The following is a 16,861-nucleotide window of genomic DNA, read 5'->3' on the forward strand; positions in this document are numbered from 1 at the left end:
TGCGCACGCGCGGCAAGAGCTGCGCGCGCATTCAGCCGGTCACATAGGAAAGCATTCATAATGCTTTCCTATGGACGCTTGCGTGCTCTCACTGTGATTTTCACAGTGAGAATCACGCAAGCGCCTCTAGCGGCTGTCAGTGAGACAGCCACTAGAGAACATAGGGGGAAGGCTTAACCCATTCATAAACATAGCAGTTTCTCTGAAACTGCTATGTTTATGAAAAAATGGGTTAACCCTAGAAGGACCTGGCACCCAGACCACCTCATTAAGCTGAAGTGGTCTGGGTGCCTAGAGTGGTCCTTTAAGAGTAGCACACCGCACAGAGATAGGCATCTATAACACATCCATAAGGAAGCATGTTAGATATGGGTGCTGAAGCAAGACATGACGTCATTAGTGCGCGACCAGGTTCCGGTGTTCCGGGTCTATGAAATGGCTCTCTTGTGGGCGGGGCTTTGAGGAGATCGCTGCCAGGCTCATTGAATACCGGTTAGGAAACGAAACCCAGCAGCACACATATCAAGACAAGGAAACATCTCCTGCTAGCGGTGACCGTGCTATAGTAAACACCGGTAAAGCTGCCGACAGGTTTCGGCTACTGGGATGTCACTGCATCTGTACTGTCCCTTAGAAATAAGCTGACAGCCCGCTGTAGAAGGGACACACAGGTGATTTATCTACAAGAACTGATAGCTGTACAACCAGCAAGGCTCAGTCCATGCTTTTTTCCATAAATTATACTTTTTTTTTTTTTTTTTTTAATAGTTATATATCTTAAATCTAAAAAGTATATATGTTTGTGGGCAACTGTAAGCAAATAGTTTTCCAAGCATTATTGCTTTTGGTGTGTGAATGAAATTATATTTAAAATCACATTTTCTAGATTTCCCTTCTCAACACACACATATTTGAGGGTTACTCCACTGAGTGAATATTGGGGCTGGATTTAAGGGCACACTGTTTTAGAACTCTGGTATCTCTTGGGTTAAGTCTACCAAAACTAAAGCCCCTCATTTGTTTACTAAGTTTAACCAGAAACTTCGAATAATCGATTTCTACAGTAAGTAGAGGTTCCATAGCCTGGTTGATTGTTTCTATGTAGTAATGAAAACATTTTAAATTGCTTTAACTAATAAAATGCTAAATTCTGTTGAGCGTGTTCTCTCATTTAGTCTTAAACCAGGAATTAAAAAGAATTACAAAGGAAACTGCAAATTTCAGCCTGTATAGCTAAACTCGAATAGAGGCTAATTCTGACCATTTTTGTAACATTTAAAATTCATGAACTTCAGTCATTCATTTTTAACCCAAAAAGAACATTTACAAGATGCTTGGTTTAGTCTGTAGTGTCATTACAATATTGCAAGGTTGGAGTTTTTGATAAATTAGATACATTTGCTGCAAAATAATGTAAGAACTTTGGTTATGGTCAATTGAACAAAAAATCTGTCAAAGTACTTTAACACTGTGTTCTACAGTTATATTTCAGTGAATAAACCCCATTACGCTGAACAAGTTTTGGATCATATCAAAGAGAAACTCTAACTTTGCACCTGTTAACAAGTGTGTCATATTAGTTACTGTACTGCACATTTTTGTCTATTCGTGAGAAACTGTTAATGGAATGTATTGCATAAGCACATCAATGTAAACAATATTTTGTTTCCTTTTTATTTTTCCAATAATGTTTTGCACTCTATGTAAAGAATAAATTATACTGTTTGTAATTTACAGCAGTTGGTTTTTTATTTTTTATTTTTACTTTCACTTTTGCTTTACTGTGCAGTTATTAACAATATTATGCAGTTTAAGAAATAAGAAGTCTTAAACTTAGTAAATCCAAGGAAAACAACTGGATAAGGGAATAAAATTGGCACCAAAACCACGTTTGTAATCATGCCCCTGCAGTCTTACTGCTCAGTTCTCTGCTAGTTAGGAGTTAAATCATCTGTTTATGCAACCCTAGCCACACCTCGCCTGACTCACACAGTCTCCATGGAAAAAAATGGTTTTGTTTTCAATCAGACCTTCCTGTTCCTGTAGTGTAAATTTAACCAAGAGATACGAAATTCTAAATTAAACACAATTTGCAACAAAGGAAGTAAAAAAAAAAAACCTCTGTAGTCACCCAGACCACTTCATCTAAATGAAGTGGTCTGGGTGCAATTTCCTTGTCCTCTTAACCCTGCAGTGTAAAACATTAAAGGGACACTATAGTCACCTGAACAACTTTAGCTTAATGAAGCAGTTTTGGTGTATAGAACATGCCCCTGCAGTCTCACTGCTCAATCCTCTGCCATTTAGGAGTTAAATCCCTGTTTATGAACCCTAGTCACACCTCCCTGCATGTGACTTGCACAGCCTTCCATAAACACTTCCTGTAAAGAGAGCCCTTTTTAGGCTTTCTTTATTGCAATTTCTGTTTAATTAAGGTTTTCTTATCCTCTGCTATGTTAATATCTTGCTAGACCCTGCAGGAGCCTCCTGTATGTGATTTAAAGTTCAATTTAGAGATTGAGATACAATTATTGAAGGTAAATTACATGTGTTTGAAAGTGAAACCAGTTTTTTGGGTTTTTTTTTCATGCAGGCTCTGTCAATCATAGCTAGGGGAGGTGTGGCTAGGGCTGCATAAACAGAAACAAAGTGATTTAACTCCTAAATGACAATGAATTGAGCAGTGAAATTGCAAGGGAATGATCTATACACTAAACTGCTTTATTTAGCTAAAGTAATTTAGGTGACTATAGTGTTCCTTTAACCCCTTAAGGACACATGACATGTGTGACATGTCATGATTCCCTTTTATTCCAGAAATTTGGTCCTTAAGGGGTTAAAGGTTTTCCAAAACTGCAATGTTTACACTGCAAGGTTAACTCCGCCTCTAGTAGGCCATTATACTGTCAGCCACTAGAGGCTCTTCAGTGGCACAGACTGACTAAAGCTTGGTTACATAATACGGAAGCCCAATAGGAAAGCATTGATTCAGTGCTATCCTTTGGGGAATGTTAAGTGTGTGCGTGTGTGTATTGGACTCTCACAGGGGCAGATAGGTCAGAAGCTCCGACGGAGCTTTGGAGCTGGAGAAGGTAAAGCTTAATAATTATTTATTTTTGCACTCGAGAGCTGTTTGGGATAGATAGTCATTGAACTCCTAAATGGCAGATTGAATTGAGCAGTAAGACTTAAGGGTTCATGACCTATACATCAAAACCACTTAACATAAAGTTGTTTTTGTGCTTATAATATCCCTTTAATCCATATTTTCCATCAAAGTTCTACATCTGTGACGCCAGATAGAAACAAAATTTGTATTCTGAGTGAAATACTGAAGTAGCTGTGCTCGCATAGCAAGAAGAACTTATGTAGAATGTAGAAACATTTTTCCCCACCCCAGTTAGAAGATAGAACAGCACCAGCTGGGCAAAGTTTGTGCCACTTCCCCAAGCAGTTCTATTACATTGGTATTAATAAAATATACACATTCAACTCAGATAACTTGGATGGATACCAACGGTGGCGTTTCCTCTGTTCCTCAGAAAAATGATACACAATACAAAAAGCTGGAGCCTCAACTAGTATCAATAACCAGTGTCATGGAGATGTAATGTAGAGTGATGGTTAGTTAGAAGAGTACATGGCAGTTCTACAGACCAAATCGGTATAGATAAACATATTCACTAAAGTGAATTACAAAGTAAAGTTTAAAATGGCTAAATTGGGCCTAAATGCTATGTATAACTTTTACAGGGTATTTCACTTAAGTAGAATTCACTGTTAATTTAAAGTAAATTTTAAAGGGATACAATAGTCACCAAAACGACTTTGGCTTAATGAAGCTGTTTTTGTGTATAGATCCTATCTCTGAACTCTCACCGCTCAATTCTCTGCCACTTCCATTGGCTGTGACTGTCACAGCCTGCATGAGACCAACACGGTTTCATTTTCAATCAGATGTATCTTACTTGAATAATTTTTATCTCCTGCTCTGTAAATTAAACTGTAATTAAATACAGGATGCTCCTGCAGGGTCTAGCTAAATGAAACAGAATTTGCAATAAAGGAAGTGTAAACATTACACGACTCTTTACAGGAAGGGTTAACAAAATGCTCTGTAAGGCACATGCAGGGAGGTGTGCCTAAGGCTGCATAAACAAAGTATATTCCCGCCTAAATGTCAGAGAATTGAGCAGTGAGACAACAGGGCCATGATATATACACCAAAACTGCTTCATTAAAGGAACACTATAGGGTCAGGAACACATACATTTATTCCTGACCCATCTAACCCCTGTAAACATAGTAAAATCTTACCTTTATTCCAGTCTGCTGCTGGTGTCACTGCCCTAATCTGCCTCCTTTACTGAAATCATCATAAGTGATGATCTGAGCCAATCGCAAATCTTTCCCATAGGAAAGTATTGGATTGGCTGAGATTGTCAAGAAGGCAGATCAGGGGCAGAGCCAGCACAAGCCAAACACAGCCCTGGCCAATAAGCATCTCCTCATTGAGATGGATTGAATCATGCAGAGGGTGGAGACACTAAATGTCAGCACTGCCCCAGGAAGCACCTCTAGTGACCATCTGAGGAGTGGCCATTTGAGGTATCCTTAGGCTGTAATGTAAACACTTAATTTTCTCTGAAAAAAACGTGTTTACTGCAAAAAGCCTGAAGGGACTGATTATTCTCACCAGAACAAGTACAATAAGCTGTAGTTGTTCCGGTGACTATAGTATCCCTTTATAGTATCCGTTTAAGCTAAAGATGTTTTAGTGACTATATACAAGAGACAAACTGAAAAAGTTCAGTCAGCTGTGATTTCAGTTTGGCTACTCTGGCCTTAAATTTAAAATTCATTTTGAATTCTCACTTTAGTGAATAACCTTGATAATGTGAAACAAAATAGTACCCTCATACCCGAAAAATTAAGGGAAGGAGAGACCAAAATAGAAAATTGAAGGAGGGCTGGATGAGTTTCGTGTCTGTAATTGCTCTTCCTCAGCAGCTTCAGTGCGGCTCTGGCTTTTTGTATCATGTATCATAGCAGCAGTTGGGACAGTAAGAGAAGCTAGAGTGTCTGATCTGATTTTGTTTTGTTAAAGGAATACTAGAGTCAGCAGAACAATTACAGCTTAATGTAGTTGTTGTGATGTGTATAGTCTGTCCTTACATGCTTTTCAATGTCAATACTGCATTTTCATAGAAAAGGCGGCGTTTACATTACTGTCTAGTAACACCTCTAGTGGTTCAATGCATCTCTATAAGGAGATGCTGATTGGCGCTGTGCATGCTCAACAGCCTCCCAATGCTTTCCTGTAGGAATGCATTGGATTGGCTGAGATCGTCAAATTTGATCTCAGCCAAAGAGGCAGAGAGGGGAAGGACCAGCCGCGAGGAAACACATGCGGTGCTGGAATAAAGGTGAGTAAAATCACCTTTTACTTTGCTGACAGTGGGGCCAGGGGCCTATACTGTGTTTTCATAGCTATACATTCCTGTCACAATAGTACTTCTTTAAATACAATGCTATAACATATTTTCACTGACGTTTACATTTCTTTTTATGGAGGGAAACCGAATCGCTTCTGTATCAGCTGGTTATAAAGTCGTATGCATATCGGTTTTACATTGACCTGATTAATGCATTTGTTCTTTTTTGTTTTTTTATTGTCCATGCTCTTCCAGGTTTCCTGATGTCATTAATTTTCAATTGGACAGGTAAAGATTTCAACGAGTTGCACCTCCAACATGTTAATTTGCGACATCTGTACTCAGGAAGTGCCCTCAGTGGAGGACATGAAGAGTCATATGCTGCTAGCGCACGTGGAACATGAAGTCAGTTGTCCTCTATGCACATTTTCTGGGTTAACATATGATGAACTCCACTTCCACTTGCAAACTGCTCATGAGGATATGCTAAACAATTGGGACAAGGATGGAAATCAGTGTGATGTGGTACAACAAAAAGCCAGCGGTAGTAATGTCTCAGGCGATACAACAGCTTCAGACCTTTTTGCAGAAGCCTCTGAAAGACATAATGATCATATTCAATATGACAACCGCCTTCAAGGCTTTCGAGAAGATGAAAATGAACTGTCTGAGGGAGACTTCTGTAATTCATCACTTTCTGATTCATTGAGTTGCACTGTTTCCAGTAGATCAAACTCAGATTTTATGGCTAATGCATCTTGTTCCTCCTCTGTAGTATGCATACCTAATTCAGGTTCAGTAAAAGAAAACAGTGAAGCATGTGAATTTCAGTTTGATTTAGGTGCATCAGCATCTGTTACACAAGATGGTGTTACTATGCTACCAGAGTGTCCTTTTTGCTGTGAAATAACACCATCATTTGAAGAGCTTGAAATCCATGTAAGAAGGGAACATGCAGATCTTGTAGACACACCCACTAAAGGTATTTACTTGGGTCGATATATATTATTATTATTTTTTGTTTGTTGCAAAAAATGTTTTATTTTTTCCATATCATTTTTATTAGAGAATGTTATCAATGCATATAATATCAAAACTGTAGCATTTTCATATAACAGAGTAAACAATTGCTATACGACAATTTACAACTATTTTTCCTAGATTGACATCAAAGCTTTGCTTAAACGTATTATGCTGTTGTCCTCCAGTAATTGTAGCCTTATTAGCTTCATTAAAACATAAGAATACCATAGAAAGAAAACATAGAGGGAGGGGAATATAGAAAGGGGAAAAAAAGGGGGGGAGGGTTCACATTGATATTGCTTATGCAACAGTTCTTGTGACACATACCCTGGCCTTAGAACCCTAGAGCCTGGCCGGACATTCAAGTCACACAAAAGTGGTGCCCTATAAGCAATTTATTCTAATCAGTTTCCTCATTGTTAGCGTTGCTGTCCTGTGCCTTTCCAATATTTGTGGTCCAGCATTCCCAATCTCTCACATACCTACTTATACAACCCTGTGTTTTGCTAACCATTCTTTCGTAAATACTTATCGTATTCAACCTCTGTATGAGAGTATCTAATATATAATATTAATATTTGTTTATGTGTTTAAGTATTTTTATGTTTATATTTTCATTGTTGTATCTAAATTGTTCTTTGTTCATCATTGCTACTATATGTAATTTAGTAATCTAATTTAAATAGTGTTTTTATAACTAAACTATTTAAAGCTAACTAACTCAGAGTGGTAATAACCTGCAGGTTAAGACATACAAGGGAATGGGATATTGCTTTAATTCCATTTTTGTTGCCTCAGGTGGAAAAGCTAGAACACAGTATAGGTTTGACGTAACCAAAAATGGAGCTGTTGATCCTTTCTTTTCAGTATTTCTGCCATGACAGAGGTTACCTGGTGCCTCCTGTTTACTGCCAAATTACAACACTGTTGGGCATATTTTTAAATACTTCACCAACAGGGAACACACCTCTCTCATGACATGCTATCTACATTGACATCAGAACAGAGTGAATATCAAAGCAACTACAGCTGATATGCTGTAGTGGCTGATAAAGATAGCAGGATAACTGCCTCTACGTACATTCTATGGCTCTCCCTGGTCACTCTATGCTGCAAATTGATTGAGTGATAAGGTGGAAAGACAATACTTTTAAGACCTTTTTTTTCCCCTTTTTTTCAGGGAATCTCTTCAATTGCTTGCATTATAAATGCCTGAAATATCTGTCTTTTATTTTAACTCACTTTGTGTGTACCAAGACAGATATTCTAAAGCAGAAACTTGTGTGCAAATATGAGATTTTCCTCTATCTAGGGAAAAAAAGATTTTGGAATTTGGATATCTTTCTTTTAGAACCTCTTTATGTATTGATAGACAACAATTTTCTTCAGGATATTTTTCTGTTATCTGAAACCTTTGCCAACTCACTAATGTGTGCGAAAAAGAAAATCTATGGAAGCTACCGTAATCACCCAAATTATATTGCAAATATTACAATTTGACACAGAAATTGTAATGTGAAAGTTGTAGATAAATTCCAATTCACTCTTTAGAGAGCAATATATTTGCTCATTCTTAAAGGTAACGTCCAAGTGCCTAACCATTATAGCTGTTGTATTTTACAGGATGGCTAATAAACCGTGGGCACCAAGCTTCAGTTCTGTTTCAGGCTATTTTTTTCAGCAGGTTTGAAGAAATGCGAGACCCCCGTTGCCTGCAGGCTGGCTACTTGCTTGTTGTATTGCTTATTTAGAATTTTTGTTTTGACATTGGCATTATTAATATTTGGGTGTTAGTGGTAGGCTGAGAAAAACAAAAATTAGATAATACATGCCATAGCTCATGTCACGATTGCTATGGTAACAGTTTATTTTTCTTCTATAACTGTGTGCTAGAAGAAACAGACCTAATTCAGCATCCTACAGAAATAATGATTGCCAGTCACTTTAACCCCTTAAGGACACGTGACATGTCATGATTCCCTTTTTTCCCAGAAGTTTGGTCCTTAAGGGGTTAAATCACTGAGGCTGGGGAGGCAAACCTTGACATAAATGTTTTTGAGTGAAGTTTCCTGTGATGGGAAGATAAGTTCTGAAATCTCTAAGGTTAATTTTTCTAGTGATACAAGTTATTAAATATTTTCATTTTTGAATGCATGTTTAAATGTGAAAGCTTGAGCAAGATCCACTTGCATTTTTGATCCTTTTTAACCCTTATGGGGAAAAAGTGACTACTATATGTGTATTGTTTTTTGTTTTTTTTTTTGTTTTTTTAGAACTCATTTGATTCATTTAAGAAACAGACACTGAGTACTTTAACACAACTCTTTGATACAATGTACAGCAACAACTCCCTCTAAAAATAATGAGAAGAATTGATTTGCAACACTTTATTTTTTTTTTATTTCTAATTTGTTAGATTGTAAAAAGTATGAATGTCCCATGTGTTCCTTGGTCTGCGCAAGTTGCCAAATTCTCGAAGAGCATGTAAACCTGCATTTGGAGGAAGGAAGCCGCAACGAAGGTAGCTATTTTATAATGCATTTTTCAACTGTAAAATTATTTTTGCCATATCACAATGTATGTCACACAGAATGCATTGATTTTGTGTATACACTAACACAAATTAATATCTAATGACTTTTACATGCTTAAAAAAAATAAAAAAAATTTAACCATATAAAAGTATTGTGCTTAAAATGTGCAAATAAAAATAAATTATTGATATATCCGAAAAATACAAGAGCTGTTCTACAGACTGTTTCCTTATTGTACAGGATATTATTGAATGCCTTATTACATTTCTACAGTAATAGACTCACAATTCCCAGGCCACTTTTAACTGGTTTTAGGTATATTAACTTATATATTCTCCTTCCCATAAAGAGAAAAGAAAACAGTTCCAATCACTATTACAATAACTAAATGGACTGTCTTGTATATATGCACAAGTCTAAGTTCCACTTAGCCTTCTACGTTCAACCTATTTGGTCTTAGTGAATGCGTTCGTCCACTTAAAATTGACTCTGTTGAATGAGACATCTGAGCCTCTCAGGAAACAACATTTGGGTGCAAAGTTCTGCAAGCAATGGTCAATTTCCAGCCCAATAATCACATCTTATTACACCACTCTTGTGTTAATACTGCTATCCATATTGAAAAAAATTAATTTTACTTACTGTATATTTGCTTTTCCATAGAATTAGTAACAGTATTGGTTATATATATATATTTATTTACATTTTGGTATATTTGTGTTTTTTCATATCTAGGGAAACTGTATAGTTGCTTGGTGTTATATGTAGTGGGAGGAGGATTGTGGGAGGTTCTGCATATTTAAATGTCTTTATAGTCCCTACCTGTCTTTTCGTAAATTGCATAACTCTCTTGTCCTACTATTCCTAATCCTATGGAAAAGCAAATTTACAATTTTGTAAAATTTAGTGGGGTGGTTTTGTTTTTGTTTTGTTTTTTTCCTACATTGTCTTGATTAAAATTTAATTTAATTGTAGTTAACATATAATTTTCTTTTGTTGCATAACATTGCATTTTTTTTCCTTCCTAGATGTGGCAGCTAATGCATGTAGTGATCTATACTTGGCCAGACAACTCCAGTGTGAGGAAGACAAACGACGTAGAGCAGAAGAATCACAAAAAGAAAAGGAGGAATTCCAGAAATTGCAGGTTCGTTGCTCTTTGTGTTCTTTTAGCAGTTTAATTTGCAAGTTTCTAGTAAACCCAGAGGCTTATGTGTTTTGTTAGGGGACTATGCATAACCAACATAGTTTGTGTGTGTGTGTGTATGTATGTATATGTGTATGTGTGTATATATATATATGTAACGGATCCACTGGCACCCCGACTGGGTACCTCCGTTGAAAGATGCTCCTAGCGCTTCCAGAGGACTCCAAGCACTCCACCAGACACCATAAGCACCGCAGGCTGCAGCTATCTCCCTTCAGAACGAAGCAGGAACAAGCTCTTACAAGAGCTCAGTGATTATAGCAAGGGAATATGCCTAGCATAGCAATCCCTTGTAGCAGATTCCCCCAATAAGAGACAGGACTCAAGTTGAGGGTAAAAATAGAACTCTCTGGCTGCTAGCTTGCAGCCCTTTTTATTAGGTGCTCCCATGAAGGGGAGGGACACACACAGTAACGTACATTAACCAATCACACAATAGTTACATCCCACACATAGCCCTCCCCTCTACCTGTAAACTAATTATCTGTACACACAGGAAAATACAATTATCATAGGTAGGGAAAATACAGTTTTTACACAACATTCATAACTCCCAAAATATACATCACATTCGGAGAAAAATATACATATTCACAATCAATCCATTCGGGGGAACAACATACTCAAAAATCATACGAATTGGACCAGGGGTTCAAAAGTTAGTACAAATGTGCATTTGACCTTCTGGAAGCATGGTTTTTCCAGCTCAAACTAGTTCCACAGAATCCTCTATCCTGGAGACAATGGAGAAGCTGATTTAATTATATCCAGGGACAAACACAGCCTCCATTAAGCACATGTTTCCAGCAACCACCAAAAGACATACAAATACATAACTCCTGTTATACTAAACAGAACCCCCACATTGGATCTGAGCGCTCAACATATCCAAACAGCGCTCAGATGCCACAAACACAGTTCAAACGCCATGGGGTTTAAGTTTCGTATGGGCTGATGAGACGGCCCATAATCCTGGGGCAGCCCAATAACCCACAGTATGCCTAAATACCGTGCATAAAAGGCCAAATCGCCCAGGGACCGTAGTCACAGGGTAAGAGGCGGGCAAGCAGCCCCCTCCAAAACACAGTGGCGAAGTGGCTTTCGCTACAATATATATATATATATATATATATATTATAAAACATACAAGATCCAGGGCACTCATTCACTAAACAGCAACTTTAAAACTCACAGAATGTATTAGTTTTATTTAAAATCACCTAACCTAGACAAAAAAAAAATGGGGTTTAGTTATAGTATATGGCAGGTTAAAGAGATCCTATGGTGACTGGATAACAAAGCTGTTTTCCTGGCACTATAGGGTTAATAGACCCCCCCCCCCCCCCACACACACACCTCCCCCACCGTGGGGCTGAAGGGGTTAAAACCCCTTCACCTGCCCACGCTCCACCTCCGCCCTGTGGGGAAATCTGACGCTGGAGGTCTGTGAGGACTTCCTGTTTCAGATAAGGGACCAAAAGTCAGTTTGGATTCTGGCTTTTTCCCTGGTAGACAGCCACTGTGGGCAGACTTAGAACTCTGATGTAAACATTGCAGTTCCCTGGAACTGCAATATTTTACATTGCAACACTAAATGCAAAAGGGTCACAGCACCCAAACTACTTCAATTAGATCAAGTAATCTGGATGCCTACAGTGTCCCTTTAATGTAATATATGATCATATACAGTAACTAAATTGGCTCCAGCAGCACCCTTATAAGTATGCATGTTTAAGCGAGTGCATCTCTCTTGGATATCACAGGTAACTGTTTCCATTTAGAAATAATAAATTGCATTTGCCAAAAATATTATAAAAACAATTTAAAAGATGGAATTAGGGTGATCTAAGATGCAATCTAATAGATCTCACTGATAACTCTCGATACATATCAAAATAATTTTCAAGAGTTAGCGGTGAGTCTATTAGATTGTATCTGAGATTACCATATTCCCTTTCTTTTCAATTGTTTTTATATAATTTTTGTCGAATAATATTTTTCTCTAATAATAGAGAAACTGCTATGTTTACATTGAGGGTTCATCCAGCCTCTAGTGGCTGTCTCCCGGACAACCCCTAGAGGCCGCTTCCACAATTCTCAATGCGAAAATTGCATTGAGGACACGCTTGACGTCCATAGGAAAGCACTGAGTAATGCTTTCCTATGGGCAGTTTGAATGCATGCGCATTTGGAGCTGACGTCGGCAGGGGGAGGAGAGGTCACCAGCGCCGAGGGAGACCGGCGCTGTATTAAGGTAAGTGGCTTACGGGTTTTAACCCCTTCAGCCCAGCGGGAGGGGGACCCTGAGGGAGGTGGGGACCTAATAACCCTATAGTGCCAAGAAAACAAGTTTGTTTTCCTGGCACTATAAGTGCTTCTTTAAGCTAGTTACTATAGCTTGGTTAGATAATAATAATAATAATAATCTATTGGGGATGTTGTCTTTAAACAGAGTTCATGACGAAAATAAAACCTTTTGGTCACAGTGTCTCTTTAAAATTGTTAAATTTAAATGCTCTGTTGATCAATATTGTTGCATGAACATACTATTTCACCATATATTTGTTTTCTTTTCTTTTGATTTTAATTTAACACTTTTTAAAATGTCGTTCAACAGAAAGAGTTTGGTATGGACAATTCTGGAGGATATAAAGAGCAATCTTTGCAAAATTTAGAAAGGGCTGTTGCCAGGGGAAGAGTGCAACCAATGGAGTTTCACCTACAAAGAGTGCAAATGATGGAAACGTTGGCTACTGGTGTAGATGATGGTAGAACAAAGACGTCAGGTATATGACATGGCATATCTCATATATGAAAATATCTGCTCAGAGGTAACAAGTATTTTCTAAAAGGAACAGTTTAATAAAAACATATATAATTTTTTGTAAACTGTTTCATTATATGTTTGGATTATTGTCCTGCTCTAGACAGACGCCACACTGCAGCCTGCGACTCCTGGTAAATCCATGAATTGGTTGGGCACACAGTTTCTGACGTTGGCATACTTTGCACACTGACGGCAGATGTCAAATAGATTCAATTATTGAAGCTATTTGTGTCAGAAGCCCCTTGTGGTTCTCTGATAGCTATTAGCAGATATGGACATTCCACAAAAACTGCAACGTTGCTTCTCAGAAAGCAAACTGTTTTCCTTTACAAGGTTGCATGAGAAGAGTATATATCCCCAAATCACTCCATTAAAGGGGCACTATAAAAACCATAACACAATTGCTTAATGTAGTGGTACTGGTGCTTAGAACCGGTCCCTTCCCTAGTGGCTGTGTAAAGATGTATTTATTAATTTACAGGTATTTTTATTGAGGGAGGTTTTAGGACCTTTTATTTGAATTGGAGGGTGGACTTATGAACAGTTTTGGGGGGCGTGGGCAATGGCATTTCCACCCTGTCATCTTGTATTTAACTAGAGCCCCCATCTGCCATCCATGGATGGTGGTTGTATGGAACTCGAAAACTAGATTATCTACCAATACGTTTCTCCCCCATTAACCCCAGGTATTATAATATTGATAGTGCCCAACCATTTCCCATGTGACTCTAAGTTTCCATGATGGGAAGGGGGGCTGGGGGGATTAGGATGTCCCCAGTACTCTCATTTGTTATTTATTTATTATTTAATCTCCCCCACCTGCTGGCCAAAGTTGTATGTTCATCCCCATTATTTAATTTACATTCTCCCACCCAATACGCATGGGTGGGGGCACGGGCGACCCAGGTCCTACTCGTTATTTTACAGTCACATTCCATTTAGGATGGGTAATTTCGAGAGAATGGGCAGCACTGGATGGCCAATTTCCAGTTTATATTTACAGTGAATATCCACTGGCTGCTCATTGTTTAGTACAGTCGTAGGCAACCTTGGGCACTACAGATATTGTGGACAACATCTCCCTGATGCTTTGCCAGCATTATGGGTATAAGAGCATTATGGGAGACGTAGCCCATAATGTTTGGAGTACCAAAGGTTGCCTACGCTTGGTTTGGAAGAAATGCCTCCACCCGCCAAGTGGCAACAATAAGGGAGGTTTTATACTTTACCTATTTAATGTGGCAGTTGGCTTGCAAGCATTGGCCAGCTACCACACCATTAAATAAAGCTTTGCAGCACAAGGTATAACAATTTGTTTGCTGGCTGCTAGCTCTGCCAGACCTGCATTTTAACAACCCAGGTCCAGATTCTGAGTCTTCTCTGCAAAATCAGACATTGGTAAATAGTGTAAACAGTCTCTAGATTTTGCATTCCAAATGGCATCGTACACAGTCACATTGTTTTGCTACATTCGGTATGGTGCCCATTCAGAGTTTAATAAATAACTTAGTCAAGTTTTCATATTTTTAGTCTGTAAAATATCATCCATTCTTAGATAGATTTTCATGCAGTTGTATTCATGCTTTGTGGTATTTTATTTATCTATTATACTGTAAAGTTATAGAGAATTTTCTTATATAATGTACAATGGTTTGTCAATTTTTGCAAGTTTTTGTTTTTTTCCATTTTGTGTAGGAGTTCTGGATGCTCTGTGTAGATATTATAACAATTCGGCCCCTGAAGTGAATTGTGTCTGGCTTTGTTCAAATTTGGACCATTTCAGCAACTCTCCAGGAGATAAAGGATGGGGCTGTGGTTTTCGAAATTTTCAGATGATCCTTTCTTCTCTACTGCACAATGACACCTTCAAAAACTCTCTACAAGGTATGAAAATATTAGACCCAAATTACCAAACTAGACGCATAGCTGACTTGGTGAATTTTTAAAATTCAACAATTGTGGCCTTAAGGTTGCAATTTACTTTGAATTCATAACAATTTTCACTTTAGTAAAAACCCTGTAAGGACACCTTCACTTAGGAATTGTTTTTTTTTTTGGAGACTTCTGTTTTCTAGCAACATAGAAAAGGTTTTCACACATGTCTATATTTGTTTATTGAAGTTTTTATATAGCATACAGTATACAATGCACGTAACAATATTATGTTGAATTTGTAACTCAATGTGTGCAGTTGCAAGAACCATAGCTCTGGCATCCAAATTATACAATAAGAATAACATAGGCATCCAAGTTATAAAATACCAGTGGTAAATCATTCCATAACATTGTACAATGGAATAACAAAATTGGAACCAAGACATTTGGCTTAACCATGAATACAGTACGTCATACCTAGGGTAGGCAGATGACACCCAACTCAACCTCCTTTAAGACTAATAAAGGAGTTGGGATATTATCTCTTCATTCTTGGGAGACATTTGTATCTGTAACCCCTAATGTGTACTGTGCATAGTGATGTGTACTAGAATTGTTCTATGACAACAGTATTGGGGTGCTTAACTCATTGGTTAGTGATACTTCTACCACGGTCGGTGTGTTGTGGTTCATAGGATCTCAAGCTCCTTGTTTACTATCAACTGCTCTTTTTTGGTTATACTGTAACTTATCAGAGTTATAGTTGGACGTTTTCGTTTAACTCAACTGCGCACTTATGGCCGTGGAGATTAACCATAGAAAAATAACTTGGAGGAGGGGGCGTGGCCTGATCGTCAAGGAAGATGGACGCATCTGACTAGTGCTCCGCTCCGATCATGCTGCAATTAGCCCACAAAAGCTTTCTAAAAATAGCTGACGACCCTACTAATGGAGAAGTGACACCCTAAAAAGGTCTCCAAAAAAACACTGTGGCGAGTCTCTTTGTCGCCCAGAGAACCGGCCAGCAAGAAAATCAAGATCGTGCTGGAGAGGTAACGCCATCACAGCCGCCTTCGCCATGCGAGGCACTCAACGACGACACGACCTCGGACAACACAACACAAATATTGCCCAAATTAACGGAGGTGAGATCTTACCTGGCTGGGGAGATCGAGAAATCCACCACCGTCCTACAGGCCGAAATCCACGCTCTTGGAGCGAGAACACACCGCCTAGAGGCCACTACCACAGCCCACAACGCAGTCGTGGCCCAGGTTAATAACCTCACACACCGCATGTCTGAGGCCGAGCTCCTTATCGAAGACATGGCCAACAGATCGAGGCGTAACAACCTCAGCCTGAGAGGCCTGCCGGAGAGAGAGAATGAGGGCCCAGTGAGAGACCTCGTGCTGAAGGTCCTGCGGCCCTTGCTACCCGATCTTCCTGGTGACCAATGGACCATAGAGCGGGCAAACAGAGCATTACGAGCCCGGAGAGCTGACGTGGCCTACCCGAGGGACGTGGTGATACGCTTCTTGCATTATCAAACGAAGGAGGCCCTACTACGAAAAAGCCGGGAAGGCCCCATCAAATACGAAGGAGAGGATATCACCATATACCAAGATTTGGCACCCAGCACCTTACAGCGCCGACGGGAGTGGAAGCCCATAACAGAGGCCCTACGGTGGGCCGGGATCAAGTATGCTTGGGGATTCCCGTTTAAAATCCTGGCGTTCAAAGATGGCCGAACACATGTTCTTCCACATGGTGGAGACCCTCAACAACTGTTCCGGAGCCTGGAATTGCAACCACCACTCAACTTACCCACAGTGCCTGCGGTGCCAGACCACCTGAGCAGCCTACCGACAGAGTGGCAGGAGGTCGGCGAGGCTCGGCGCCAGCGGCAGTGAGGGTATCATATGAAAAGGGGCTAAGACCGACTATTGCTCACTGGGGACCA

General features: G+C 39.1%; 1 protein-coding gene across 3 annotated transcripts in view; it reads left to right on the plus strand.

Annotated features, from left to right (window-relative positions):
• The first annotated feature begins 445 nt into the window (after nt 1-445).
• Nucleotides 446-16,861, plus strand: part of ZUP1 (zinc finger containing ubiquitin peptidase 1) — a 46,478-nt gene continuing 30,062 nt past the window's right edge. For 2 of the 3 annotated variants that reach the window (XM_063443492.1, XM_063443494.1), the window contains exons 1-7: nt 446-671; nt 887-1,063; nt 5,691-6,417; nt 8,875-8,979; nt 10,021-10,139; nt 12,817-12,985; nt 14,722-14,910. In XM_063443492.1, coding sequence (XP_063299562.1) covers nt 5,754-6,417; nt 8,875-8,979; nt 10,021-10,139; nt 12,817-12,985; nt 14,722-14,910 — 1,246 coding nt within the window. In that variant the 5' untranslated portion in view covers nt 446-671; nt 887-1,063; nt 5,691-5,753. The remainder of the gene's footprint in view (nt 672-886; nt 1,064-5,690; nt 6,418-8,874; nt 8,980-10,020; nt 10,140-12,816; nt 12,986-14,721; nt 14,911-16,861) is intronic. The other variant, XM_063443493.1, reaches the window with a different exon arrangement.

This window comes from Pelobates fuscus, chromosome 2, assembly GCF_036172605.1.
Source record: "Pelobates fuscus isolate aPelFus1 chromosome 2, aPelFus1.pri, whole genome shotgun sequence".
In the NCBI taxonomy this organism is placed as follows: Eukaryota; Metazoa; Chordata; class Amphibia; order Anura; family Pelobatidae; genus Pelobates; species Pelobates fuscus.